Source organism: Urocitellus parryii, chromosome 13 (assembly GCF_045843805.1).
Source record: "Urocitellus parryii isolate mUroPar1 chromosome 13, mUroPar1.hap1, whole genome shotgun sequence".
Classification (NCBI taxonomy): Eukaryota; Metazoa; Chordata; class Mammalia; order Rodentia; family Sciuridae; genus Urocitellus; species Urocitellus parryii.
In genome coordinates, this window is record NC_135543.1 from 24,735,957 (window position 1) to 24,763,908 (window position 27,952).

A 27,952-nucleotide genomic window follows, 5' to 3' on the forward strand; every position below is an offset into this window, starting at 1 on the left:
CACCCCCAAATTAAGTTGCTTAGCAAGGGGGAAAGAGGCTTTTTCTTTCCTTCAGAAGCCCAGCCGAACGCCTTTGGTTTTTTGCCCCCAAGGATCTTCCATGTAGGAAGCCGAGGCTGGCGAGCCCGACCCTCGGGAGCCACTACAGGGGGGCCTCTTTTTGGGGAGGCGCCGACTGGGGCAGGCTCGGACGCCCCCAGGGAATCGGCGGCCGCGTCCCTCCGGGGCGCGCCGGGGCCCGAGAGCCGCGCAGGGCGCCGGCCGTGCGGGGTGGGGCAGCCGGAGCGCAGGCCCCCGAGCCCCGGCGGGCGCCCCCGGGCCCCCGCGCGCGCCCCGGCCTCCGGGAGACTGGCGCATGCCACGGAGCGCCCCTCGGGCCGCCGCCGCTCCTGCCCGGGCCCCTGCTGTTGCTGTTGTCGCCTGCGCCTGCTGCCCCAACTCGGCGCCCGACTTCTTCATGGTGTGCGGAGGTCATGTTCGCTCCTTAGCCGGCAAACGACTTTTCTCCTCGCCTCCTCGCCCCGCATGTTCAGGACCAAACGATCTGCGCTCGTCCGGCGTCTCTGGAGAAGCCGAGCGCCCGGCGGCGAGGACGAGGAGGAGGGCGCTGGGGGAGGCGGAGGAGGAGGCGAGCTGCGGGGAGAAGGGGCGACGGACGGCCGGGCGCATGGGGCCGGTGGCGGCGGCGTGGGCAGGGCTGGCTGCTGCCTGGGCAAGGCAGTCCGAGGTGCCAAAGGTCACCACCATCCCCATCCCCCAGCCGCGGGCGCCGGCGCGGCCGGGGGCGCCGAAGCGGATCTGAAGGCGCTCACGCACTCGGTGCTTAAGAAACTGAAGGAGCGGCAGCTGGAGCTGCTGCTTCAGGCCGTGGAGTCCCGCGGCGGTACGCGCACCGCGTGCCTCCTGCTGCCTGGCCGCCTGGACTGCAGGCTGGGCCCGGGGGCTCCCGCCAGTGCGCAACCCGCGCAGCCGCCCTCGTCCTACTCGCTCCCCCTCCTGCTGTGCAAAGTGTTCAGGTGGCCGGATCTCAGGCATTCCTCGGAAGTCAAGAGGCTGTGTTGCTGTGAATCTTACGGGAAGATCAACCCCGAGCTGGTGTGCTGCAACCCCCATCACCTTAGCAGACTCTGCGAACTAGGTAAGAAGTTGTTCTGTGCCTACTCTTTTCTCTCCCTGGTGCGCAAGTGCTGGAAGAAAAGTCCTGGTGGGCTTTCTCTCTCTGTGTGTGTGTGTGTGTGTGTGTGCGCGCGTGTGCGCGCGCGCGCAGTCACCTTTCCAAGGGGACAGTACATCTTCTCCTGAAGCAAACGTGGGGCACTAAAACAGAAGGGACAAGGGGAAGTTCGAAGGGCATTCCTTGGGGGTTCCCTTCCTGGCTTTTCTCCTCTGTCGCCCCGAGGGTGTCCATGGGCACTGCTTATGCATTCACCGTACAGACTTGCATCTAAAAACCAGAGGCTCTGGTTTGCAGATCAGCAAGGGGGTGCAAAGAGAAGTGGGGGTCACGCCTCCCCTTCACCCGGAAAGGCACTGAGGTGTGTGGCCGAGTTGGATATGGTCCAAGCCCGCCAAAGAAGGCTGGGGAAAGCGAGCTATAAAAGCCGGAAAGTCTCCGCAGCTTTAGTAAATAAGGAGAGTCACGTCGGGCACAAGTGGCTCAGATACTGCCCTGGCCTCGCAGCTTCCGAGTTTTGGGGCAGAGGATTAGGATGGGAGGCCGAATTGTCCTAAGCTCTGCCAGCCCCGGGGTGGAAAGGAACAAGCAGCTAGGAGAAGTTGGCTGCCCCCTACTTTTTCCTTTCTTCAGCACAGAAAAGTATACAGTTAATGGTCGTTAGAATGGCGGTTTCCCAGCGTCTCGGTGACGCTGCTGCCCCTTAACCGCGCTGGGGCCTCGGCTTCAGGCTGAGACCCCAGGCGCCCACCCTTTTATCGTTCCCTCCCCATCCTTCTCTGTTCTCGGCGGCTTTGTGTACGGGTGGGGGGGACGCACCCTAGATGCCTGCAGAACCCCCAAGTTCACCAGCACACTTGGGGTGCATCTCCCAGGTGGGCTGGGAGGGGGGCCGGTGCCCCCCACCCGCGGTGCCGGGTGGAGCGGCGGGGGCGGAGGCGAGCTGCCCTCCTGGGGGCGGGCCGGGTGGGGGAGGGGAGCGGGGTCTCGAGTTCCAGGATTCCGAGGGGGCCTGGTGGCCCCCGGCCCTGTGAACGGTGAAGTGCGGCTCTGGTCTCTCGGCCGAGCCGGTGGTTTCCAGCCGGGCCCGCCGAGCGCGGCGGCGGCGGCCGCAGACGGAGAGGAGCGGAGCGCCGAGGCTGGCGCCAGGCGGCCTCTTTTGTTTATCTGACAGCTAAATATCAAGGCAATCACCGCCTCGCGGCCCGGCCTCCAACCCCCACAGCTAAGACAAACAGTTGGGCTGAAAGAATGCCTCTGTTATCATAAGTTTCTATCTCTCTTTCTCATGGCTCGCACTTTATATTCTCTTACTTTTTTTTAATTCCAGAGTCTCCCCCCCCTCCCTACTCCAGATACCCGATGGATTTTCTCAAGCCAACTGGTGAGTCGATGATTTTCAAAATATTTTATCTTGAGTTAGAACCGGAACCTCTAGAACCTCTAGAACCCCGGCTGTGTATGTCTAGGCTGCGGCCTGGGAGGTGCTTGCTAGGCTTGGTCCAGTTGGTGATAGGTTTTCCTCTATGGGCAGTTTGAATTTTTCTGTTTTGCCTTTATTATTATTACTATTATTATTATTATTACTTATTAACTTATTTTTGTGAAAGTGTTTCCTCCATATTCTTTACATTTTGTTTCTCTTTTTCATATTTGCAAATTGGTCGCGTATTGACCCAAGTTAGCTCAGCTTTTTTAACTCATGGAGGCTTTAATCCGTGCGGTGTCTTGGAAGCCAAATAGGACAGGTTGATGGGAACATTCAGAGACTTTGTAAGTGCCAGGAGAATCAGTGGAAAGGATGGAAGGGATGATCAGATGGAAGGGAAGACTTTCAGAAGTTGCAGAGGGGACTTGGGTTTGGGGTGAGACACTAGAACACTTAAGAAGCATGGGCAACAGGTAAAGGGAAGGTCTAGCCCCTGCCCAGCCACCTCCAGAGTCAGCCCTCCTGGGGTTTTCTCAGAATTCTTGGTAGGGCCCATAAAAGTTTTTAGCATAACTCTGCCTGCCTGTTGCTTTGTCACCGGATGGCATGGGGCCAGGGCAGAAGCCCATTTGAGACTGGCACCAGCCCCGTTGCGGTTGTCTGCATTCAACTTCTGGCTGGCAGTACAAGGGCCCATCCTTTGGAGCTGTCAGTGCCAGGGGACAGGGTCAGCAGAACGGATTGGGGATGACAGCAGGAACCAGCTTTGTTTCCTGGAGCCCCTTCTTACAGAGGGAGATTCATTTGCTAAAAGTACAGATTGTAACTTTGTTTTTTATGTCTGAATGCTGGGTGCCTGAGAAAATACAACTGCCTGTGACATTTTTATTTTGCCAAGGTTCTGGGAGAAGGAAAAGTGAAGGGTTGGGCACCATTTAGCTCCTGGAATTCTATAAGTCCTTCCGCCTCATGAGTTTTGGCTGTCGGGCCTTTTCCCCCACTAATTAAAAGTTTTGCTGGGGCGTTGTCATAAATTAAATACTTTAATGAACGTGTAACCGAAGCCCATGCTCTGCAGCCAGCCCTCCCGGGACTCCACCAGCTCTCAAGTTGGGAAGGCGTTTCTGCTTGCCTGGTGCCTGTCTAATAAGTGACCTGCAAAGCATGTGATATTTTGCTTTCGATTTACAAAACACTAGATAAATGGCCATTAATGAGGAGATAAGCAGCTCTCTGTATTTGTAACAAACGTTAACTAAAAATTACCAAGCTGTTTTCCCAAAGAAGGTAACTTGCCTGAGTTTTTGGCTTAAAGAATCAAGAATAGGTTGTTCCAAGGAACCATCACTGTCTAGGTGTTGCTTTTCTTTCTGTATTCTTCAAATTTGAAGGTTTTCCTTAAAAGAGAGAAAATTTCATGGGCCCAGGGGTAGAAATGGCTAGGGTCAGTGTTCCCCCAACCCCCAAAAATCATAGAAAAGAAGGACCTTGTTCTCTTGGGTTTACTGCAGAGACACTGGGATAATGTGTTCTCAGGATTTAAGCAGTCATTCTGTCAGGTCAGGGGCCTCCTTTTTGGTGAGTGGAGTGATATATTTATTCATTAGCAAGTGTTGACATTAGGTAGCAAAATGTGTGTAAACAGAGAAGCCACAAAGACAGGAATGTGCCATTTCCAGAAGGTGGGGGGGGGGAGAAGTGTTCTTCAGAACAGCCAATAGGAAGTGATTAACCTGCTAATCGGAAACCCAAACAGCTGGTTACTCACCCAAAACATTTTGTTTAAAACAAAACAAAAAAAGGAAAACAACAACAAAAAGACACTGTTGCCTAGGGACAGTAACAGATGAAGCCCCCAGGAGAGGAATGGTCTGGAGCTGGAGGGGGACAAGTCTGGAACTGGTTTTGCTGGTGGTGGTGGCCAGAGGTGTTGTGGTTAGACACCCAGATGGGAGGGTACTGCCCTAGCCACCTACCCCCACCTAGTACCACAGAGTGCTGGGCCTGGGAATTTAGACAGGCTGCTTACATTGCTCAGCCGAGGTTGGATCTTTGCTCTGGGGTTCCTAGGTGAGCAGGCATAAGGTTTTATAACAACTGTTATAAAAACTGCAGAAGGTTTTGGACAACTGTTTGAAGTCTTGACCAGTTCCACAACAGTGAAGTTTCCAGCTTGAGAAGAGGAGATGGGAAGGGTGGGTAGGGGTAGGTACCACTGAGTTGAAGGAGCCTTTGGCGGGCTAAAATTGGGGGCTCCATTTTGTGGTGGTTTAAGCTCTCTTGCTACAGCCTCTGGGAGGGCCCAGACTTTGAACAGCTGGCACTGTGTGGTCTCACACCAGCAGAGTCATCTTCCAAGGAGGGCTCAGGAGGGGCCTGAGCCTCCGGGCAAAGTGGTTGTGACTTGTGGCTAATGGAAGGTAGGAAGACTCCCTATTTCACAAGTAATCAGAATTTGCTATTTGCTGCTAGATTTCAGTTTATGGAGTGGGGAGTCTGAGAAGGTAACTTTGTGGGTTCTGCTTCCTGTGTGCTCCATGTCTGCTCTCTGGAAGGTTTGAAGAACCCAGGTGGCCAGTGACCATTCATAGATTTAGCTTCCAAAGCCTAGCAGAAAGTCTGGTATCTTGACCTGAGATGGCACCCTGCCTTTCTTTGCCTCTTAACTTTGGTCCCTAGGTCTCTCTTAACTTTTCCTGGTCTCACTTTAAATCCAGGTGATGAAAGAGTTTGATTAGATGATTCATTCATTCATTCATTTACTGCTCCTTTCATTCATTCCCCAGGTGGAATGATGGGCCTCCCTAAAAATTAGAATGTGGCAGGACAGCGTTCTTCTGTCACTACTAGGGTTTCTTTGAGGTTTGAACCACCTGGGGCAGAGCCCAGGTATACTGGTTTTGATGGTGGCAGTGATGGTGGCGGATTCTGATGCCAGCAGTGCTTAGGAAGCTCAGAACTAAGTTGGTAAGCCTGCCCTGGCTCTCTGGGTAGGGACAGTTTGGTGGAATTCCCTCAAGTTCATTCTGTGGTTGCTCCCCAGGCTTGGGGTTTTAGACTTTGTTGGAACAAACCCTCTGCTTTAGAAGCTCTAGGACAGAGGGTGAGTCTTTTTTTCTCCCTCAGAACCCAGCATGACCTGGGTGCTTTTTGTTAAATAGCAGTAGATGAGAACCAGGAACAGCCTAGTGCTGCTGACTGCCAGCCTGGGTCTTAGGGAGCAGGAGACACAGGCAGATGGTGAGACTCTGACTTTGGAAGTCTGTCTTTGTGGGTAAGGGTTAAAAGTCTGGCCCCCTTGATCTTTACAAGCCTTACAAGCCAGGCTGTAGCTTGCGGCCAGTCTGGATGCTGAAAACTGGTTCATCCTGGCCACCTCCAAGGAGAGTTGTTGAGACTCAGTGGCCTGCCGGGGGTTGCGGGGGGGGGGGTGGACATAGCCATGGGCTAGGAGCTGGACTCTTGGGAATGGCCTGGCTCACTGGGTGGCCCCTTGAGCTAGTCAATGACGCCTCAGTTTACCTGGGTACATGTGGAACAGGTATGTTTTGCTACTTCACAGGGCTGGTAGGGAGGCCTAATTAACGTTTGTAAATCCCTCCTGAGATCAAAGGCACTGCAGAAGGGCAGAACACCATTTCATAAAAACGCGTGTGGTTGCCAGCGTTGGAGCTGGCTTACCTTTGATGTGAGACAGGCTGACACCCCGACTGTGGTCTCAGCTCTGCCTGGAGAGGCCAAGCTTTTCCTTTGAAACACACCTTGCCCCTGGCATTCAGCCAGCCTGAGCTGGGGGGAGTGGCTATGGATAAGTCATCATGTTTAATATGGGGTGGGTGGAGGAAAGGGGGATAAGTCTATCTCTAGAAAATGGTGAAGGCCCTCAGAGTAGTTTAGAAAGTACAGGGCACACACCAATTAACCAGTAACTCCATTTCCTGCTTCTCTCTATTGTTTTCCATTTGATTAAGTGTATCCTGCAAAGCTGTATATTCCTGTTAGGAATTAGACTCTCTCCTGATGAAATGAGATTATACACACAGCCTCCTGCCCTGCCCTCCCCTGGCCCTCCTCTGCCTGCCCTCCTCGTGCCCCTCCCCATTTAGGAGGGGGTCTTTTGTTGATTTGTTCTTGATGGTGCTAGGGATCAAACCCAGGGCATTTACCACTGAACTAACCCCTAGTCCAGCCCAGCCCAGGAAAGTTCTTCAAAAGTTATTATTCTAGTCTGGGAGAGAGTGTCAGAGGATATGGGAGAGGAAAGGACTCTGGATTAGAGAGAGAATCTCAGCATTTAAGGGGGAAAGACAGCAGAAGCTTGGAGATCATAACGCTCTGCAGCCTGGGCTTGGCCACCTGTACCCTTTTCGTCAGGGAGTTGGAGGAATGCACTGTACCATCTAAGGGCTCCCGTGGACTGCTTGCCTCCTGTCTTCTCTTTGGTTTGGTTTCCTTTTTGCCAGTGCTGTCAAGGGGGGCTCCACTTAGAAACTGGTAATGCACACCCCAGAGACTCGTTGCTGGTGGCCTGGTGGCCTCGGGTGGAAGGACTTGAGTATATACCATCCAACTTGGTGCATTAGCTGTGGAGCTGGGAAACACCATTCTCAGGCTTTCTACATAGACTTCAGGAAGTTTGGCATTGGCAGTGGTGCATGAGAAATTCACAGGGTCCTGTGTATTTGTGTTCCATGGGGCTAATTAGTTGTGGTTCATGGGCATTATTTTTTGTTTAAATTGCTTGGAGGGCGGTTGTAGAGTCTATTTCTCAGCTGGAATTGTCATTATCCTCATTAGCATTGAGGTCACTGTGCTGAGCACCTGAGGGTGATGGACAGGTCCAGTTAGGGCACAACAGAATCTGAAGGTGGAAAAGGATTAGCCAAGGCAGCAGGAGGAAACTGAGTGCCTGAAAGATTTCTGTCGGAGCTGAGATCAAGCAGCCTTGTGGAGTGGGGTTGCCCGGGAAGGTTTCCAGAAATGGGGGAGGTTTGGACAGTTTGGAAGCAGGGAGAGCATTTCCCCTCGGGCTTGGAGCCTGGCTGGGAAGCTTCTATCTTGATCTGGTGGTGCTTACACAGGTGTATACACGAGTCCACTTGAAACGTTTATGCTCCACTGTACTCAAGTTAGACCTCAGTTAAAAAGGAAAAGAAAGTCCTCAAGAACTGGGAAATCTGTCGTTTGAAAGACCAGGGCAAAACCTTCATGGATGGGCGTGTCAGAGAGGCCACCTCCTCTAGACGAGGGGGCTTTTGTCCTTGATTAGGGAGGACACAGCAACCAGGGTGGAGAAAGTATACCTGAACCTCCTTTGACCTTGGGACCACCAAGTCCCCTCAATGGGGACTTGTTATTAGGAAGAATTGAGCTAGTCTGTGATCCAGCCTGACTTGACTAAAGATTAAGGGCTGCCCCAGAACCCAGACAGGTGACAAGGTGCTGTGGTCTGTCTCAGGATGGGCAGACCATTGATAATCTGCACCGAGGCTGGCCCTCTGTTGTGCTGTTTAGGCTGTGCCTAGAGATTAGTCCTGGTGTATTCATATGTTTCTCCCCCTCTTTGAATCCACAGCAGACTGTCCAGATGCTGTGCCTTCCTCCGCTGAAACAGGGGGAACAAATTATCTGGCCCCTGGGGGGCTTTCAGGTAAGATGCTTTCTCTTATTTTCCTGGCAATTCCAAGATTTCTAAAAATTGCTGGAGTCTGAAGGAAGGGGGTGACCTTCTGCCACCCCAGCTGATCTGGAGTCGTTCTCATTCTCATTTTTATGTGCCTTAAACTGGATGCGTTCAGGGAGGCTGGTGCTCGAGCTCATCGTCCTACAGTCCTTTATGCGGCGTTGGCCAGTTCCATGGAGGGGGAAACTGGAGCTGGCCAGGGGCTAGTTTTGTGTTGTTTTGTGGTGGTTTTAAGCAGCTCATGGCTCGAGGGACTTCCACTTGGTGATTTTGTGTCTTGAACTCATGCATTTAAGCTCTGTTTTTGCCCTTGCTCTTTGTGCATGAGGTGGCTTGAAGAGGGGGGAGGGGGAGGGGACACACCTTTAGGGGAACTTGTTGAGAACCGATTCCAAACAGATTCTTGAACCTCCTTGCCAAGTCCTGATTGCCCTTCCAGCTCTGTGTAAAGTTCTCCAGCCCGTGTCTGGGGATAGGAACTGCAGGGCAGGTATGCTGCAGACAGTGGATTCCCTAGCTGTCCCCTGAGGGCAGGCTTTCCTCTGTGGCCCACAGGCTGAGGCCCTGGAATGCTGCTGGAGGATCCTGGGTTGGAGGAGATGCTGCATTGGGGAGCCTATCCCTCATTGTCCCTGAGGACACCAGGAAAGGGTGATACTGGGGGAAGCTCACTGGCACTGTGTGAGAGGCAGATAGTTCTGTTCTAAAGACATTGTCTTTCTTCCTGTTTCTTTCACCTCACCATGCCATCACTCGATTTTAAGAAGTAGCTAAAGCAAGAGAAAGTCACCTGGCGGGTAAAAAGCAGAGTAGTTGTAGCAGAGTTCTGGTCATTTTCTTGCCTTTGGGCCACTGTGTAAGGCTATGGTGTAGCAGCTCAAATGGAAGCAGTCAAACTTGTTTTGCACCCTCCTTGGTGGGGTTACCCCCTGACTAATTGGTCAAGCTTTGCCACCACGTGCTGCTCACTACAGCTCCTCCTGGGTAGCTCCCTCCCCTCCAGGAGTAGAGCTTGCTGAGAGTCTGTGGGGAGACCCTTGTTTGTTTGGATTTCAGGGCAGTATATACTCTGACTGTTATCTGAGACACAGGGTATTGTTTACTCAAGGCTTCTAATGAGAACTGAGCAGGAAAAGAAGGACCCAGAGGAGAGGGGGCTTTGGGCAGGGGGTGGGGAGTGGACGGTGGCTGAGCAGGGAGCGAGCAGGCAAGTGCAGCGATGTGTAAATTGTCTTTTTTCTGCTTTCTAAGGCTGAGGGAGTTGAGAGAGTTCTGGAAAGAAAGGGACAAGGAGAGGAAAGGGTCTGGGCAGAATAACATGCTCGGGATGTTGTTGGAGGCTTTTATTTTTTAAACCCTGGGTGTGCAGGGAGGAGCCCCAGCCCCTCCAAACCACATGAAATAAGCGAGGGAAGTGGTAGCTTTTGAAAGGGGCTTTTCGGAAGGTTTGTCTTATTGATAACATCTTGTCTGTCTCCTCTGCTGGAGGAAATGACGACACCAGCCTGAGCCACCACCAGCCTGAGTGCCTCCTCGCCCAGCCCCAGGAGCCAAACTGTGTGACCCGGGCAGCCCTTCCGAGATGGGTAGCCTTTTTGCTCCCTTCCAATTCCTCCAGTCTTCGAAAGAAACCAGGGGCTAAAACAATCATGACCGACTCCCCCCCCCAGACCCCAAGATCATTGCAGCCACTTAGATTAATGTGGGGCTGCAAGGAAGAAGGGGTGTGTCTCTGAAGAAATGGTGTGGTTTGACAAAACTGCAAAAAGAAAAAAGTGGGGGGGGGGCCCTGCACATGAAAGAGCATTTGTTTTGAATTTTAGCTCTTGATTTACTAATTCCCAGGGCTTCAAAGTTGGAGCTCTTTCTTCTTCCTGAGCGTAGTTGGAGCCATGTATTAATAGTGCCGCGGGGGGGAGGTGGTAGGAACTCCTTTTTGAGTTGATGCCAGTGGTTTGGGGGTGTCCGGAGAAGAGTTGGTGGGATACACTCTTTGTGGTGTATATGACCCCCAAAGGCAACTGTGCAGCCAGGGCAGGACAGAGGGTTTTGTAAACTGCAGAAAGACTGGACCTTGTCCTTTTCTAGAAGTTGAGGGTTCCTGGGGGTGGCCTGGGCACCTCTGCCTTGGGGCCACAGGGGTGTGGCAGCTGAATGGGGCCAGACACTGTGGGGGAAGGGGTTAGCATAGCAGACCCCAGGATGAGGGTGCGAGCTGGGCATCAGGGTGGGGGGCAGCCAAAGCGCCTGCCAGGGGTTGGTTTCTGCCTCCTCCCCCTTGAAATAACCTCTCTTTTTCACAGGCCCTGTGTGCTGTTTTCCTTCCTGTCCTGCCCTGACTGAGACCGGCTTAATGAATGGGGCTCAGTTTAGGGTGGGAGGAAGGTCGGCAGCGGGAGCCAGAGCTTGATTCTCTTGGCAAGGGAAGAAGGGAAAGAAAAAGCAGCCGAATGTGAAAATGCGAAAATGCGGTGCCTCAGAGGTGGGGGTGGGGCGCGCTCAAAGGCCTACCCCCTCCTGAGACGCAGGGGTGACTCCAAGGCTGGCCCTTCCCTTTCCTGCGCCCTTGCAAATGGCTGGCCCAGAGGAAGGGGAGTGGGCGGGTAGAGCCCAGGGAGCGGGGCCGCTGGCTGCAGGTTGGAATTCCAGCCTTGCATCTTGGCTCTGGGGGGGTGCGGGGAGGGGACCGACAGGCCCAGTCCTTCCTTGCAAGTGAAACACACCCCACCCCTGCAAGTATCCTCAGTCTGGGAAAATGGATCATTTTTAGAAGGCAGTGACTTTGGTTCCAGGAGATTGTACTTTCATTTCTGACAGCCGGCTCTCTGAGACAGATGGATTGCTCAGTGCAAGCTTATGCGTGTGTGCGTGTGCGTGTGTGTGTGTGTGTGTGTGTGTGTACATGCACTGCGCGCCTTAGACATACAGACAGTCCCGTGCACAGACACGCGAGCCCGCATATGCCCACAGGCAGGCGTGGAGATAGGCTAAGGTCCTGTCCCATGTTTGGTTGACGTCAGAGGAGCCTCTCCATGAAGATGTGGCCTTGGGTGGTGTTTGTGGATTGGTACTGTGATTTGGCAGCCTGAGTTCAGCTCTCTCAGCAAGGGTGTCTTTTTTGAAAGGAATGCAACTCCAGATCAAGCCCTTGCTGCTGCTTGGACACATGTGTCATGGCTCAGGAAGATCTACCTTGGCAAGGTCTGACATATCCGGGAAGCTTCTAGGTCCAGCTCAGGGGTGGAAATGGAAAAGGATTTGCTCCCACAGCTTCCACTGTGTCACTAGTAATGAAAAGCATGTGTTCGAAGCTGTCATCTGTGAGCCTTCATCTGGAGTTTCTGGGGATCTTGCACTTCACCTGTCTGCTGGTCTCCTTTGGGTGGAAGGAGCAACCTCTCACCCGTTCTCGGTTATTCAGTGACAGACCCATCCTCCAGCCACCACCACCAGGTATAAATGTCTGGCACTGGCTGGTTCTCAGCCAGATGGACTTCCCCAGCCAGAGCAGGATTGGAGGCCACCAGCCTTTTGTAGTTATTTCAGCTTCAAAAGAGGTGTCCCTGTGATTTCCTGGAGGGAGGGAGGGGTATCAGGCCAAAATGATCACACGTCTTGCAGGGGATTGAGGGAACCCCATCTCTTGGCTGTGCCAGCATGCTGATTTGGAAGGACCATCATCCCAAGGGGGGCCAGTTCCTTTGCTAAGGTCTTAAGATCCATGGCACCCAGGGCTGGGGGTGGGAGCATCCTTGCATCAGCACCCACTTGAGGAGCGATGTCTGTCTCCTCCTCTTTGATCCCTGCTGCCATCTGTCTTGGCTTCAGAGAAGAGCCTCCGAAAATGCCTATATAATCTGAAAATGCCTCCCTGGCTCAGCCCATGGCCGACTTGGGCTCAAACCAAGTAGCTTAGGAAAGATTGCTCCATCCTGTTTTAAGGGAAGCTATTCAGCTGCATGTGAACAATTATTTATTGTCTGGTTTGAAATTGTGATAAAGAACTAGAAATCTGGGCCTGGGTGCCTGTTGCTGTGTTTTTCAATGTCGGTCTCTCCCTGCCTGGGAATAAGTACCTTCTGGTTTCATTCAGGTCTCTGATGGCATGGGGGAGGAGAGAGGGGCGGACTTTGATCCTGGTGGTCAGGAGCCCAGGCTTTGGGGGAATCCCAAGAGCCAGCACAGTGACCAAGGGTGAGCTCCTTCCTCACCTGCCCCCTTCCCCCTGGGCCACTGTGAGAAATGACAGTCTGTGACTTCAGCAGACACACACAGTCTGCATCTCCCTAATAAGCCAGCCTAATGACTTGGGGCTAGGGCGGGCTCACCTGGTGCACACCCACACCCTGATGTCACCAGTCCTGGACAGCAGCTCTGACTGTATGTTGGCCTCTTCTGCAGTGCCTGAGGTCATGTGCCCATCCCTGGAGTAGAACTCCTGATAAAACCTCCTTTGTCTTGGAAAGAATGTGGCAGTTAGGCAGGGGTTAAATGCAGGGTGACAGCATTTAAAGTCTCAGGAGTAAATTTGGGCTGCTCTGCAGGCCAGACTAGATGGGCTGCTGCCTCTTGCATCCTGTCCCCAGGCAGAACTGGGCCAGCCAGTGAGGGGGAGGGGCCCAGGGGAAAGCCAGGCTCCAGGTGATGTGGCTTTTGGCTACAGTCTAACACACTGACTCCCCCACCCCCAGCAGGGCCTTCACTTAGCAGACCAGGCTGTAAACCTGAGGACCCTCTGTGGCAGACCGAGCCAGCCAGGCAGCGAAGAGGGAGGAAATGCCAGAGGATTCATGATGGAGTTGGCCTCCTTTGCTTCTTTATTACTGTTGTGACTTTTCCATAATATTGCTCCTTGCAGTGTTATGATGGCAGAGCTGGTCTTTGTTCACTTTCATCCAGGAGCCTTGAACTTGAAGTAGCACCTGTGAATAAAACGGGTATCTAAACCTGGAAGAATCTAAAGAGGCACAGGGTGCTGGTTTCTAGACTGGCTTGTACATTCGAATCCCTTGGGGTCAAGCCTCTTCTCAAGTGAGAGTTTTGCTTGGGGATAGACACATTTGCGGGAAAGCGGTGACTGTGTACCTTTCTCCGATTTGCTTTGCTGTTGTGAATGAGATTGCAAAAGTGACCCGTGGGTCTGGTGTCCTTCTGTGGGGATGAAAATATTCAGGAACTAGACAGTGGTGAATATGCTAAGTGTCACTGGTGGTGTGTTTCCTGCTGTGTGTCTTTACAGTTTTAAAAAGTAACTGTGCTAGCTTTTAAATACATGTGCATGTTTGGAGAACCAATCAAGAACAGTGACTGTGGAGAGGAGAGCCTTCTGTTAGGTCAGGGGGTCTATTGTGGGGTACTAGGGGTGCTTGATTCCATAGCACCCTGTGGTCTCCTGGGACCTGGGACCTGCTTCTTGTTTTACCTGAACAAGCAAGTGCATCTGGAGTTCAATGAGAAGCAGAAGGTGGGGGGAAGTTCCTTTCCCAAATCTGACCTTTCTGCTGGGGGAAGGGAGTACACTGTTTCCTCTTGCCCCAACCACCCTGCTTTGTCCTCTGGCCTGCCCATCCCCGTGACAGTGAGGCAAGACACAGTAAGGGCTAGCTCCCAGAGCCAGGTGACCCAGATCCTTCCTGAGCCACCAGAGCCCCTGGTGCGTGTGACATCCTCCCTGTCTTCTGGGGCAGGCCAGTGACTGGCCAGGGCACCGGCCCTTTGCGGGAGCCTCGTGAGAATACTGTGAGCCTGGCCACCGGGAGGTCACCACTGGCTCTAGCATCTTTCTCGCTGGGGATTGAATGGCTGGCCCAGTGTCTGGCCGCTTGCCTACTGTCACACGGAGGCTTCCTCTCTGGGCTATTTTCAGCGGGGAGATATTATTAACTGCTGAGGCACAGTCCTCAATTTAGTGGCTAACACACCAAGAAAGCCACATTCACTTGGTCGTGGCCACTCTGCTCTCACTTGCCGGCCCCCGGCCCCTTCTGCCTTCCCCCCCGTGGGCTCGACTCGAGGACCTCAGCCTTGGCCCAGGTCCTGTGGAAGCTGACATTGTAGATTGTGTCTGTTCTAGGATGAACCAGGCTTTGCCTTAGCTCCACTCTTGAAGGTGTACAAAAGGCTGTCTTTGCATTCTGAGATGGGAACAGGTTGTAACGGGTGGGAAAAGGAACTTTCGATGGCGTTTAGGACAGTAATTTAAACGTAGTGATAACTTTCACCTTGTAAGTTAACAGGAAATATTGGGACAAGACAGGAAATTGCATCATCCCTTTTTTGAGAAGAACTCCAGAAAAAAGTTGTTCATGAAAGGTAGTGGCTGAGAGATGGCTGGCCGTGGCTTTTTTCCCCCTTCTCTCCACCACCCCCCTTTTCCCTTCCACTCCCACGAGGACTTTTAGGCCATTTTCTTTAAGAAAGAGGCTGTTTGAGAACTTTATGTTATTTTTATTATTTAAAAAAATATTTTACCAGGAGGGTCACCTTCAGTTGAAATGTGAACTGCAGCCTTATTTCCCAGTTTACCAAAGTATCTTTCATGACTTGTTCAGCTTCCTTCCCCAAATGGTGTGGCCAAGCAGCTCTTGGCTGGAAGCTAATTTTGGTTTGGCTGCGCTGTCCTCAACACCCAGCCCCACCCAGTGTCATTAGCTCAGTTTTAACTTGCAAAAAAAAAAAAAAAAAAAACAACAACACTTTTTTCCTTTTTGTTGGAGGTGGGGGAGGTAGGCCTTTACTCCTGCCCTCCGCCTCTCCACCTGGCGTGGCCTGCCCCTCACAGAGATGCTGGGCCCTGGGCACCTAGGACCTCAGGGTTGCCCTTGTTTTGTTTTCAAGTCCCTGTGGCCACCCCCGGGAGTTCTGTAACTTTTCTTAGACGAATTCCATTGCCCAGTGGCGAGGACAGGGGTGTCCCCCCAGAAGGAGGGCTGGCCTCAGCCCCACAGTGGGGTGGAGAAGAAAGTTCGGACGTGCATTCATTCATCCTGGGTGTCCAGGGCTTTGCTTGGTCTCATGACACAGGACACGGGAAGCCACCCTGACGGGCACTGCTGAGGAACCAGAAAGAAAGGGGCTGTGTGTGGTGGCTTGCTCCGCACTCGTCTCACCCCACCTCCCAGCTTCTCTCCCTAGCGTGCTTTGTTTTGTTTTCATAACACAACAAGAGCCCTGGGGTGTGTAAAAGCATTGTTGAACACTCTGAGATGGTAACTTGTCCAAACAGAGCAGGACGCCAGAGCAGAACGCTGTGGGCAGGTGGCGTGCCCACAGAGGTTGCCGGGCTGGCGCCTGCCTTGCAGACACCTCTCCATGGCATCTGACGTGGCTGGCTGGGCAGCAGTTCAGCTGTGGACAGGGACTTCTCTCTTGCCACCTTGACGGGGTCCAGGAGGGGACCTTGTCTTGCTTGCTGACCCTGCTGGGAAGGCATGTTCCTGTCCCAGGTGGAGTCGCTTGTGCCAGGGGTAAAGCTGGGTGGGCCAGCTGCTCTGGAAGAAGCTGCTGTGTCCCCGAGTTCCATTCATTTAGCAAATATCTCTGGAGCTCCTGCTGTGTGCCAAGCTCGGTGGTGGGGTGGTTGAGTCAGTGAGTGGTGCAGGCAGCAGGAGGGGCCAGGTGTCGGGGGTGGATGTGCCAGCCCACAGAGCTGCAGGGGTGGGTCCTGGGGTGACTGGGTACAACAGTGTAGGCAGGGTTGACTGTTTATGGATAAACAGAGGGGTCTGCCTCTTATACTTCTGGTTCAGCCCCTTGTTTGATGACAAGATAACAGCAGTAGCTGCAGGAGGCCCTGCCCTCCTGGACAGGTGTACAGAAGTGGAGCTGATGGAGGTAACCAGACAGTGCCCAGGCTCCTAGTGGGGCCACAGTGGGTATTGTGGGAGGACATCTGGCAGGACAGTACCCAAGGTCTTGACAGCCGCAGAGGAGGTGGGATTTTCAGAGCCCAGGAGTTTGACTTGCCCTTTGAAACTTGACATTCATGAGGACCCTTTCTGAAGAGAGCAAGTGAACTGAAACTTTTTCTCTTTAATTTTAAATCTGAAGGTGAAGGCCATGGCTGGAGCCCGGCCCGGCCTGGGGTCTGTTGCACAGATTCCTCCGAGATGCGCTTACCAAGGTGTTTTTCACTTTTATGCTCATCTTGCCCTGGCGGTTCCCCCGGGGCCAACCGAGGCTTCTGAGCTCCATGGAGTCTGCTAATTGAATTACTGTGGTTGCTCTTCTGAGGAGCCCCATCGGGAAGAAGAGGCTGGGTGAGACGGTTTGGTTTATTAGTTAGGGCTTGATGCAGGGCAGAAAGGGAAGCATGGATTCCAACTCCAAGTTCATCTTAAACTCAGAAGACGACTCAGATAAGCAGATTTGGGACAGTATAGCACCAAGATGTGACTGTGCTGGTGGCAGGTTCACCTGGCTGCACTTTTGAGAGTGGAGCCACTGGAGTTGGAAGTTAGACCATTATTCCTCTCCCCTTTCTCACCTTCACTTAGTGAGGTTGCAAGTGTCCCCTTCCCCATAGATCAGAGGATCATCTGAGCTGCTTTGTTTAGAAAGTGCTTGGGGACCGTGGCAGGCAGCCTGTTAGCCAGCACTGCACCCCCCCCTTCATTAATCAGTAACCAAGAAGGAAAAGCTGCAGGTTGAGGTCTTGCTGTGCTCTGGGTGCCCTACATACTTAGAGAGAGGTGGGCCCCATATTCAGCTCAGTGGGGTAACAACGGAAACCCCCGCTGGGGGTATTTCCTGAAAGATTCAAAAGCACCACCCACCTCGGTGTTTGCAGGATGCCTGAGCCCTGGGAGGAAGCTCTGAGAGAATCACCTGGCCTGCCCTCCTGTGCAGAGGGTGGAGGGCTCAGTCTCCAGGGGGCCCCAAGGGCCTAGCGAGAGCCATTTTTGTGTCTGGTTCTCAGTTTTCTTCTCTGCAAAATAAGGGATTGGAGCTGGTATGGTGCACACCTGTAATCGCCTGTAATCCCACCCTGCAGCTCAGGGAGGCTGAGGCAGGAGGATCTAGAGTTCAAAGCCAGTCTCAGCAATGGCAAGGCGTTAAGCAACTCAGTGAGACCCTGTCTCTAAATAAAATACAAAATAGGGCTGGGGATGTGGCTCAGTGGTTGAGTGCCTCTGAGCTCACTCCCCCATACCAAAAATAAAATAATAATAATAATAAGGGGTTGGACTTGATTCCAAATCCCTTGTTGTTCTGGTATCTAGGATGTTTGCTCTTCGGTTCTTGAATTTGAGGGAGTGTGGGAATGAGATGTGGTGGGGGTACAGGGCAGCCACCAACCGTTTCCATCCTGAAATAAGAAAGATCCGTCATTCTTTGCTTCTTGACTTGCAGATTCTTCCAAGTATGAGTGAATGCTGAGAACTCTGCCCTCAAATGTAGATACACACACGTTTCCGGGGGTGGGGGAGCTTGGCTTTACTGAAACCCACCCCCACCCAAGGAATCCCCAACTCAGAAACCCTGCCTTCCGCAGGGCAGGTTTATGGCTGCACACCCAGGGCACGGGGGGAGTGGCTTCCTATTCTTTATTTATTTATTTTTTTACCCTTTGCCGTGTTGGGGATGGAACCGAGAGCAAGCGCCCTAGCACTGAGCTACACCCCAGCCCTCATCTTTTTCTTCTTTATTGGGGTAAAATACACTAACAAAATTGCCAATTTTTTAAGCATAGAGACCAGAGACAGCGGCCCTAGGGGACTGCAGAAGTACCAGCCAGGTCGGAGCCCCACATCCTGTGGGGCCGGGAGTGCTCTGAATCACAGGCCTTACCGCACAGACGGGGAGCCGCGCCTGTGGGACTCCAGGGCTTTGTGACAGCCACCCCTGCCTGGGGGGGGGGGGGAAAGCCTCTCATTCCTCTTCCATTGCCTTGGCCTCTAAACTGGAGGGGAGGGGGGAGGGGGAGGGCATGGGGCTCAGGTCTGGGAGGTCCTGGGTGCCCTGGGGATGAAAGGGCTGGGATGGCCTGCAGTGAGTGTGTCCAAGCCGGCAGATTAGATTACGGAGGCAGACAGAAGTAATGATTAACTTTTCCAGTCCTCGCGGCGGCTCCAGGCCCTCGCTGTGTTGTGTTTCCCTCTAAGTACAGTGCAGCCCTGGCCTGGCAGGCCCTGGTCTTGGGTTGTAAAAAAAGGAGGAAAGAGGGCTGGGAGGGAGGAGGGAGGGAGCCCGCCGGAGAGGGAGGCTTTTCCATCAGATCCTGCACTGGAATTTATTGGCCGGAATGCAGTAAATATTCAACATGCCATCCCATCCACCAGTTTTCATAATTGTTGTGGAACAAGGGGAGGGGGGAGGGGAGGGATGAAAAGGACTTTTGTTTCTCACTGTATTTTTCCATGTCTTAGGATGGTTTTCCTACCCTCTTGAATTAAGTTGGAGCTGTGTGGGGGATGGGGAGGGGGCAGGGCAGCGCCTACACGAGGATCCTGGGACACCTTTCAGGGACTGGAGTGTAGCTGGGGCTTTATTAAAATGAGGCCCCAGGCAGAAGGAGCTTGGCTTTTGCACACTCACAGTCCCTGGACCTGCAAAAGCAGGCAAGCAAATGGTCCTGTTCCTCCGGGGATTTTGTCCTTTTGGAAAATTAGCTTATTTTGCGTCCATTTGTATTAAGATTTCATTGAGAAATTGAGCTGCAGCATGTAGAGCAATGGTCAGTAAAAAGCAGAAACGGAGGAGCCCTGTGGTTTGCAAGGAAGTCTTTCGTTGGCTTCTTTGTGTGTAGGTTCCTGCTCCCCATTTGGGGATCCAGGTCTGCAGTTTGGGGAAATCTCCAAAGGTGGCAGGTGGGTGAGCCGAGTCAGAGATTTGGCTTGGATGTCCCTCTTGGACACAGATGGACTTTCTATTGCATGTGATCCCACCTAGGCGACTTGGGTCATTTCAAGGAGAGAAGGCAGGTGAGCAGGTAACGCCCCACAGGTCTGGGGGCTCTGTGTGTGCAAGTGTGTGAAACTCCCTTCTGAAGGGAGCTGCCCAATTATTTGGGGGGAGCTTGGTGGTGCATCCTGAGGGGAAGAGCCCTGAAATCGAATGAGAAGAAATCAAGACAGAATGCAACTTAAACTACAGTCAGAGAGGCCCATTTACTGTAAATATTATGAATGGAGTTGGCTGGGTTGGGAGTCCCCACCCTTCCTCTGAGGCCTCTCTCAGAGCTAGGCAGAGCTGGCCTCTCCGAAGGCAGTGGCTGCAGGCAGCCGGGTACATGCTATAATTTGCATGGCTGAACATGCAGGGCCACAGGAAGCCGCGTCAGCCTGACTGGCGAGACAGACAGGAGCTTTTGATTTGTGTGGTTCCTCCTCTGCCCTGTGCTACCCTCAATTATATTCTCTGATGGCCAGATAGCGCTCTCAGGAGGAACCCCTGGGCTGGGGGCTTCCGACTTGGACGCATGGGACTTGGGTGGGACCAGTGTGGGGAGTGTGGGTGTATATTTTAGCTCTGGCGATTGATTATTCACCATGGTCTGTTTGTACGCGGCACACTCACTAATCGGTCTTCTAGAACAGCAGGAAGTGCAAAGTGTGTAAGCTCAGGAGACTTTGCAGGAGGTGGTGAGGGGTGAGACCTGGGCAAACTTGGAAGTATGGTGATGGCAGGGAGCCCTGGGGCTTACCTTTTCCTGAGGGCAGTGAGTGAGGAGACAGGAAAAGAACTCAAGTTTGTAACTCTTTGAAGTTCAAGAAATAAGGAAAACAAAAATAGTTGGTTTAGAGATGGACAGGGCAAAACTATTGTTGCAAATCAAATGCAAAAATGTGTCCTGTTCCTTAAAGTGATTTTCGTACTCTCTAGAAGGTAGTGAAAATGCAGAGCCAGTGTTGCTTGATACTGATAAATCACACTTGTGAGTCACAGAGGTCAACCCCAAATCATCGGGGCTGGAGGGGGGGCCATTTTGCTCCAATTCCTTTCCTATTAAGGATGGATCAAACCCAGAGGGCAAGGTCACAGAGCAACTTGCTGGCCAAGAAGCACTTTTATTCCCCACTTTTTGCTGCTGGGATACTGGACCCCATACCCAGATTTTTCCCTGGAGTGTTTGGAGAGGAACATTGGGAATGGTGGCTTTAGTGGCCTGAAGTGGCTTCCTACCCCAGGTTCACACTGAGCGAAATCCTGAGCTTAAATCCCAGCTCTGTTCCTTGGCAAGTAACTTGTGCTTCATTTCTTCTTCTTTGAAAGAATGGTGAGCTGGGCTGGGGATGTGGCTCGGTGATGGAGGCTCACCTAGCTTCACTTTTGATCCTCAGCAAACCCCACCCCCTGCCACCAAAGGAAAAAAAAAGAAGAAAAAAAAAAACCCCACCAAGATAATACTGTGCAATCTTGAGGGGCTATTTTGAGCCACTTGGAGTAAGACCTGTGCAGAGTAAATGCTTATTGAGTATCAGCATTGGCCCAACTGTTCCCTATCTGGGGATGAGTGGGAACAAAGGGGACAGTTTATCATCAGCCTTTTCCCAGCAGTTGGAGATGGGTCCCAAGGGCTTGGACCAGTGTGTGTGGAGCACGCACCCTGAAGTGGGCTGGCCCCCGGGCAGTTTTATATCAGATTGTCACAATGACCTATTGGGCCGGGAGCTCCCATTAGAAGATGGAGTCACCTACTGAGGTTCGTAGCAGGCGGATTTGACACAAGCCTGGTTATTCTACTTTATAAGCTCGTCAGCTCATCTTTGGAATGCGCCATGGCTGGGAATCCCTGAGTGTAGGGACTCAGCTGATGGGATCCAGGGACCCCAGAGAGCACCCTGCCTTTGGAGGAGACTCCCCTTGCCCACCCCCAACCCAGCCACCTCAGTGCAGATGATGCAAAACACCGACTTTCTTAGTTCACTTTCTTCACCAGCCAGACGAGGGGAAGGAGCATGGGGTGGTGGGGATGGGTTGGGGCCTCCTCCTCTCAGTAACAGAGTTAACCCAACAAATAATCTCGGCAGATTCCAGCTGTCCCGAGCCCAAAGACTTCATTCAGTTTACATATTGGCTTTAGTTTTGGGTCCTTTGCCTCTTGGAATGACCTTCTAAGAGGGTCCTTGTGGCAGTGGTTTGGGGGTAAGACTAGACTGGGTGACTTGGTGCCAGGGCCCCTTTTATTTATCTCAGTCCTTGTCCCTGAAGTGGTTGGGGTGAGTTCAGAACAGCCGGCTTCCTGACAGGGTGAGGAGCAGGGCTGTGGTGCTGTTAACCTTTGAGATGTCTGATGCAGAGGGGAGGACGGGATGGGCAGCCGTTGGTGGCGCCTGAGTCCTGAAGAGGGAGGCTCCTGGACTGGCCTTGGTCAAGGTGTGGTGATGTTTGCCTTCTGGGGTTGCCGGGTGTGAGCCTTGTGTCTACATTTCTGCCCTTGGTTTGTCCCTGGGTAGCATGGAGAGGCCCCTGGGAGGCCGAGTGTCTGCCCAGGTCCCTTCCTGCTTGGCGGCTCCTTGGCCTCTGCTCTGCCTCTGACCTCATGGTCAATTTCCCAAGCTGGAGGCCAGAAATGGTACCACTGAGGCCCTGAAGTTGACCTTTCTGCCTCCCTTTACTTCTTCCTCATTACCTTGCACCTTCAAATGAGGTCTTTGGAAAGGGGAAAATTCCTCATTTACTCAAAATGTGGCCTTTGAGGTTTGGTCACCCTGTGCCACTGAGATGCAGGGTGTGAGAGTCCTGTAGTTACCAAAGTCCTAGAAGGAGCCAGGCATTCCCTGGTAAGTGGGCTTTCTTATGCAAGTGCAGGCCTGGCCCTTTCCTTAAAGGGAAGAGTTTTTGCTTTAAGGAAAAAAACGAGGAAGGGGAGGGGGAAACACCTCAATGGAATTTTAGGCAGATTCAGCAATTTTCTGGTGTTGCTCCAAAAATTCCCCCAACTGTAATAAAAAGAAAAAATTGTGAGCAGGCATCTGATTAGTGAGCTTTTTACAACACAGCTTTTCTTTTGGATGCTTTAAAATGAACACATACAGTTTTAAAACAAGCCCCTGTACAGTTTTCTGGGGAGGGGAGAAGTTGAAAATACCGGAAAAGGTCATAAAGCCGGGGAGATTAACGAGGGGCTGGCTCTTGCCTTGGGAGGCGAAGGGCTGCAGAGAGGATACGAGGCCAGGGTTGGGCTTCCAAGGCTAGTCTTCCTTAGTCCTTGTGATGACCGTGACTTCTTAGGCCCTGTCAAGGTCCTGGGAAGCCCCAGGAGCCAAGTGTCTAGCCTGACCTTTGTCAGGGAGACTCTTGTGGGCTGTGGGCCCAATTCAGGGAACTGGTCTATGAAGATGATGCCGGGTGATTCCCAGAAATGAGTCCAAAAGCTGGGGAATTCAGGGCAGAGGGGGAGGGGATGTCTGCCCTGGCAGGGTGGGGTGGAGTGCCAGGTCCCCAGAAGGTGTGATGTAAGCCTGAGGGTATGTGCCTTCCCTGAATGAATGGGTTTGCTGAAGAGCAGACTTGTGCTCAGAAATGCTGTGGGCAGAAGGGCCTAGAGCTTCCCTCTTGGGGGGGGGGGGGGGAGTCTGCTGGAGGACAGTGAGAGGACAAGGAGGAAGGGAAGAGCAAGCAACGGTCTCCCTGCAGCAGGTTGGTGCACCAAGCCAATTTTCAAGGGCCTTGTTTCCCATCCAGGGACACCCACATGCTGCCGTTCATCCTGGTTGGGCCATTAACCTTAACAGAAAAAGGCCTTTTCCAGGGGACGTCTGGAGCAAAGTGCTGGGTAGACTGGCCTCACAGATGAAAGAGAAACCTGGGCACGCTTTCCCTCCCCCTCCCCCTGCAGCCTCAGGCCCCAGCCTCGCCCAGCTTCCTCTGCCCCCAGAAGCCTGCCTGGCAGAGGGGCCCAGCCCTTGCCCTTGTCGACTTCGCCCTGGTATGGGGGGGGGGCAACTTGATTCTGGGCCCCTGCCTCACCCCTCATCCCCTTCTCTTTGCTCACCCAGGCCAGATTTCGGGGGTGGACGCAGGCGCAGGAAACAAAGCACCCTGAGGCTCCTCAGGGTCTCTGGGACCTAGCCCTGCTCCCCTTCCTGGCTGCGTTGGCCTGGAGTCCGGGTGGGATGAGCCAGTGTTTCAAAACACCCTCTCCCCAAAGGGACCTTCCGTGCCTCCAGAGGAGGCTTCGCCTTCCGGGCGCGCTTGCGTGCCAGCAGCATTCTTCTTTCCGTGGATGTTTTGGGTCTTTGGTGTAGCCTTCCTCCGTTCACAGATTGCCAGCACTCACGCGTTTATTAGCAGTTGATGGATACTTTGCAGAAACTAGTTCATGTCTGATGAGTCACCTTCTGCCCGGAGCCCTTGTCCCTCTCCTTTTTCCATATGTTCCAGTGTGTGTGTGCGTGTGTGCGTGTGTGTGTGCGTGCACTCACAAAACACACTCACACCCGTGCACTCAAGCACACAGTCTCTCACACACACGGACTGTATAGATACATGGCAGTGGGTGGGTGGGGAGCAGTGACAGCCCCATTTCATGGTGGTGGTTTTCGGTGGGGTGGAGAGAGGCAGGAGCCCTCAGCTTCCCCTTTTTATGTAGCCATCTGGGCAGGCACCAGGAAGGTCATTTGGGGAGTCCGTAGGGCACAGCCACTCAGGGTGTGTGTTTATGGCTGCCTCAGTGAGTTGTACTGTGCACATTTGTACAGACTTACTCACGGGACACCGCCGTCCAAGACTGGCTGCTGCTTAAAAAAAAAAAAAAGGCACGGGGCTGAGTGGCTCCCAGGTCCTGACTTGCCTGCAGAGTCGGAGTGGATTGGTGTGCCGAGCTGCCCTGGGTTTCCCAGCCTACCCGGGTGGCAGGACAGGGGTCCTGGTCCTTGTCCACTTCCTGCCCTGGATGGGACAGCCCCCATTATGGCTCTCTGAGCCCAGCTGCTCAGAAACACAAAGGCCACAGCAGGCCCCTCTCACTCACACTCCCCCTACCTTGGGGGCCCCCTAACCTCCAGCTCTGGGCTGGCTTTTGCCTCTCAGGCCCCCACCTCCCTTTGCCTTTCCCCATTTTTGTTAACAAATACAAGACTTCCGGTCTCCACCCTGCCACCACAAACCACAGCGTTCCTGCAGCCTGGCTGGGCTGGGGGTTTATGGCCCCAGTCTGAGGCCTGCCCAGTGCTGGCTTGAGCTGAAGGAGGCAGCGGGATGCCAGCGTGGGGGGGGGTCCTTTCCCTGCATATGACCCCCCACTTTGAAGTCCTCGGAGCTTCTGCTTAGGAAGTCGCCTCACCAGCCTCACCCCAGGCTCTTAGGCTGCTCTTAGGCAGAGCCCAGGGGAGGCCAGCCAGGGTGGGCTTGCAGAGAAGGGCGCCCGGAGGAACCTGGGCGTCTCAGTTGCAGGCTGGGTCGACCTGGGAAGGCAGAGGGGGCACTTCAAAGATGGTCACATTCATTTTAGAATCTCCTAACAGGGCTAGAGGAGGCCTTGTCAAGGCAGTCTGGGTTCACACCCATTGTCCCTTGTGATTGGCTTTTTTTTTAAACCTTTGTTACCTTGCTGCTAACATACTGAGAGCACTTTTCCTATTGAGAAGATAGATGTTTGGGGCTGGGATTGTGGCTCAGTGGTAGAGCGCTTGCCCTGCATGTGTGTGGCACTGGGTTCGATCCTCAGCACCACGTAAAAGGAAATAAATAAAATACAGATATTGTGTCCAACTACAACTAAAACAAATTAAAAAAAAAAAGATTTTATTTTCTCCCCAAACCGCCCTCGTTTTTATTTTACTAGATTGGTGTCTTTTATGGCCAAGGAGAGGTGGTGACGAGCACAGAGATGGTCCTAGGGACTGGGCTTGACCTAGCCGTCCGTCCAGATTCCTGTTTGCTCTTAGGAGAGAAAGGGGTCTGGCTGGAGGAGCGACCTTCGAGGTTCCATCCTGTTGAAAGATAATTCTAGGCCATCTCAGGTCTTTTCTAGCACAGAAAGTGAGGGCAGTGTTACCAAGGGGTCCCTGGCCTCTGGGCAGTGCCAGGGTGCAGATGTGGCCAGGTGGGCCCAGGTGATGGTGTCCTGGTTTCCTGACAGCACGGGGAAGTGGAGGGCGTGAGCGCCCCAGTGAGTCACGCGCTTAAGGAAGGCAGGGCTCTTTCCCCGCTGGGTCAAGATGTCTGCTCCCTCTAGTTAGGAGGGACTGGGATCGTTGGGAGTTTGTTTGTTTGTTTTTAGTAGGACAGGTGTGGCTGGCAGGACACCCCTGTTGCAGAGAGTCCAGGACCGTAGCACCCTCCTCCTCTCTTGTACTGAGAGATAAACTAGTTATGGGTGGGTGTCTGTCTGTCTGTCTTGATTCTAGGAGGAAAAGGAAACGGCCAGCCAATCTCCATCCCCACCAACCTTGTGTGCTATTTTGTTTTGCAGATTCCCAACTTCTTCTGGAGCCTGGGGATCGGTCACACTGGTGCGTGGTGGCATACTGGGAGGAGAAGACGAGAGTGGGGAGGCTCTACTGTGTCCAGGAGCCTTCCCTGGATATCTTCTATGATCTACCTCAGGGGAATGGCTTTTGCCTTGGACAGCTCAATTCGGACAACAAGAGTCAGCTGGTGCAGAAGGTGCGGAGCAAGATCGGCTGCGGCATCCAGCTGACTCGGGAAGTGGACGGTGTGTGGGTGTACAACCGCAGCAGTTACCCCATCTTCATCAAGTCCGCCACACTGGACAACCCAGACTCCAGGACGCTGCTGGTGCACAAGGTGTTCCCCGGATTCTCCATCAAGGCTTTCGACTACGAGAAGGCGTACAGCCTGCAGCGGCCCAACGACCACGAGTTCATGCAGCAGCCGTGGACGGGCTTCACCGTGCAGATCAGCTTCGTGAAGGGCTGGGGCCAGTGCTACACCCGCCAGTTCATCAGCAGCTGCCCATGCTGGCTAGAGGTCATCTTCAACAGCCGGTAGCCGCTGGGGAGAGGACAGAGGTGGAGGTGGGGAGAGGACGCAGGCCACCATTCAAAACTACTTTGCTGCTAATCTTTTCCTCCCGAGTGCTTGCTCTTCATGCAAACTCTTTGGTCGTTTCTTTTTGTTGTTCTTGTTGTTTTTTTTTCTTTTTTGTTGTTGTTCTTGTCGATCTTGTTTGTGTTCTCTTTTGTTTTGTTCTTTGAGAAATAGCTTATGAAAAGAATTGTTGGGGTTTTTTTTGTTTTTTTTTTTTTGGAGGGGGTGGGTGTGGCTGGCAGGACATCCCTATCGGAAGAGGGGAAGCGAAAGTCGGAGTCCCGCCAAACACAGCGTATGAATGGGGGGCGCCCCTCCACTTTTGGATCAGCATTTCATTTGTCGTGAGTGTGTGCGTTTGTGTGAGTGTGTGTGCACGCGTGCGTGCGTGCGTGCCTATGTGTGTGCATGAATGCGTGTGAACAGATGAGGAGTGAGTCCTCCGTGAGTTCCTTATGGATGTCCCCGGTGGAGACGTTTGCGGTTTCAAGCTGTGTGTGTCTCATGCCCTTTGGACATGCTCAGTGGGACAGAGGCTCTACCTGGCCAGGCTGGGGGCAGAGGCCCAGCAGCTGCCAGAAGCGAGGTTCTGCCCAGCCTGGGAAGCCCCCTCCCCTCCTCCCTCTTTTAGGACACGGGCCTATCCACAGGCTTCTGAGAAGCCAGCCTGCTAGAGGCTGAACCAGAACCAATTGCTTTCACCTTGTCCCGCTCCCCTCCGCCAGCCTGCTGCCACTGTAGCATCTGTCTGTTTGGCCATCTGCTCCTGGCTCTCTCTGAGATGGGCTTCCTGAGGGCTGCTGGGGCAGTACTGCTCACCTGGGGCCCCCGGGGCCCTCCGGCCTCTCCCCCTGCCCTGATTCCATCAGGTTTCTCCCAGGCTTCAAAGCCAGCTCAGCTCGCCCCTCCCCTCCCCAGCTTTGTGTTGAGCTCTGCTGTTAGGCCAGCACCGGGGAGGGACCTGCTCCTGGCCCCCTTCCCTCCAAGAAGGATCTGGTCCATCCTAACCCAAGGTACCACCCTAGCTGACACCTAACCTCCTCTCCTCCTTCTACAACTCATACGCTCGTATGATACTTTGACACTGTTCTTAGCTCAATGAGCATGTTTAGACTTTAACATAAGCTATTTTTCTAACTACAAAGGTTTAAATGAACAAGAGAAGCATTCTCATTGGAAATTTAGCATTGTAGTGCTTTGAGAGAGAAAGGACTCCTGGAAAAAAGAAACCTGAGATTTATTAAAGAAAAAAAAATGTATTTTATGTTATATATAAATATATTATTACTTGTAAATATAAAGACGTTTTATAAGCATCATTATTTATGTATTGTGCAATGTGTATAAACAAGAAAAATAAAGAAAAGATGCACTTTGCTTTAATATAAATGCAAATAACAAATGCCAAATTAAAAACGATAAACACAAGATTGGTGTTTTTTCTATGGGTGTTATCACCTAGCTGAATGTTTTTCTAAAGGAGTTTATGTTCCATTAAACAATTTTTAAAATGTATGTTTGATTCTATGTCCTAGCTCCTTTTGTTTTTCTGCTTGAGGGGAGGGAGGAGGTTTAGTGCTCAGTCAAGTTGATGGGGGGAGGGGGATGTCTGAGAGGTATCTGGCTCCTCCCTGATGCCAGAGAGATCCTCAGTGACCCAGACACCCTCTTCTTATTAGGCCGTGACACGGGGCAAAGCTCGCCCTGTGTCCTTAATTTGTAAGGGGAG

General features: G+C 52.8%; 1 protein-coding gene across 2 annotated transcripts; it reads left to right on the forward strand.

Moving 5' to 3' along the window:
- Window positions 1-321: 321 nt before the first annotated feature.
- On the forward strand, window positions 322-27,432 carry Smad7 (SMAD family member 7). 2 transcript variants are annotated; one of them, XM_026393792.2, is made up of 4 exons: window positions 322-1,138; window positions 2,505-2,558; window positions 8,179-8,253; window positions 25,646-27,432. In XM_026393792.2, exons 1-4 carry the CDS (start codon window positions 526-528, stop codon window positions 26,182-26,184), a joined length of 1,281 nt encoding a protein of 426 aa, XP_026249577.1. In that variant the 5' UTR covers window positions 322-525; the 3' UTR covers window positions 26,185-27,432. The 2 variants fall into 2 exon arrangements, with proteins under 2 accessions (XP_026249577.1, XP_026249578.1); XM_026393793.2 differs by having other exon boundaries at window positions 8,182-8,253.
- Window positions 27,433-27,952: the final 520 nt, after the last annotated feature.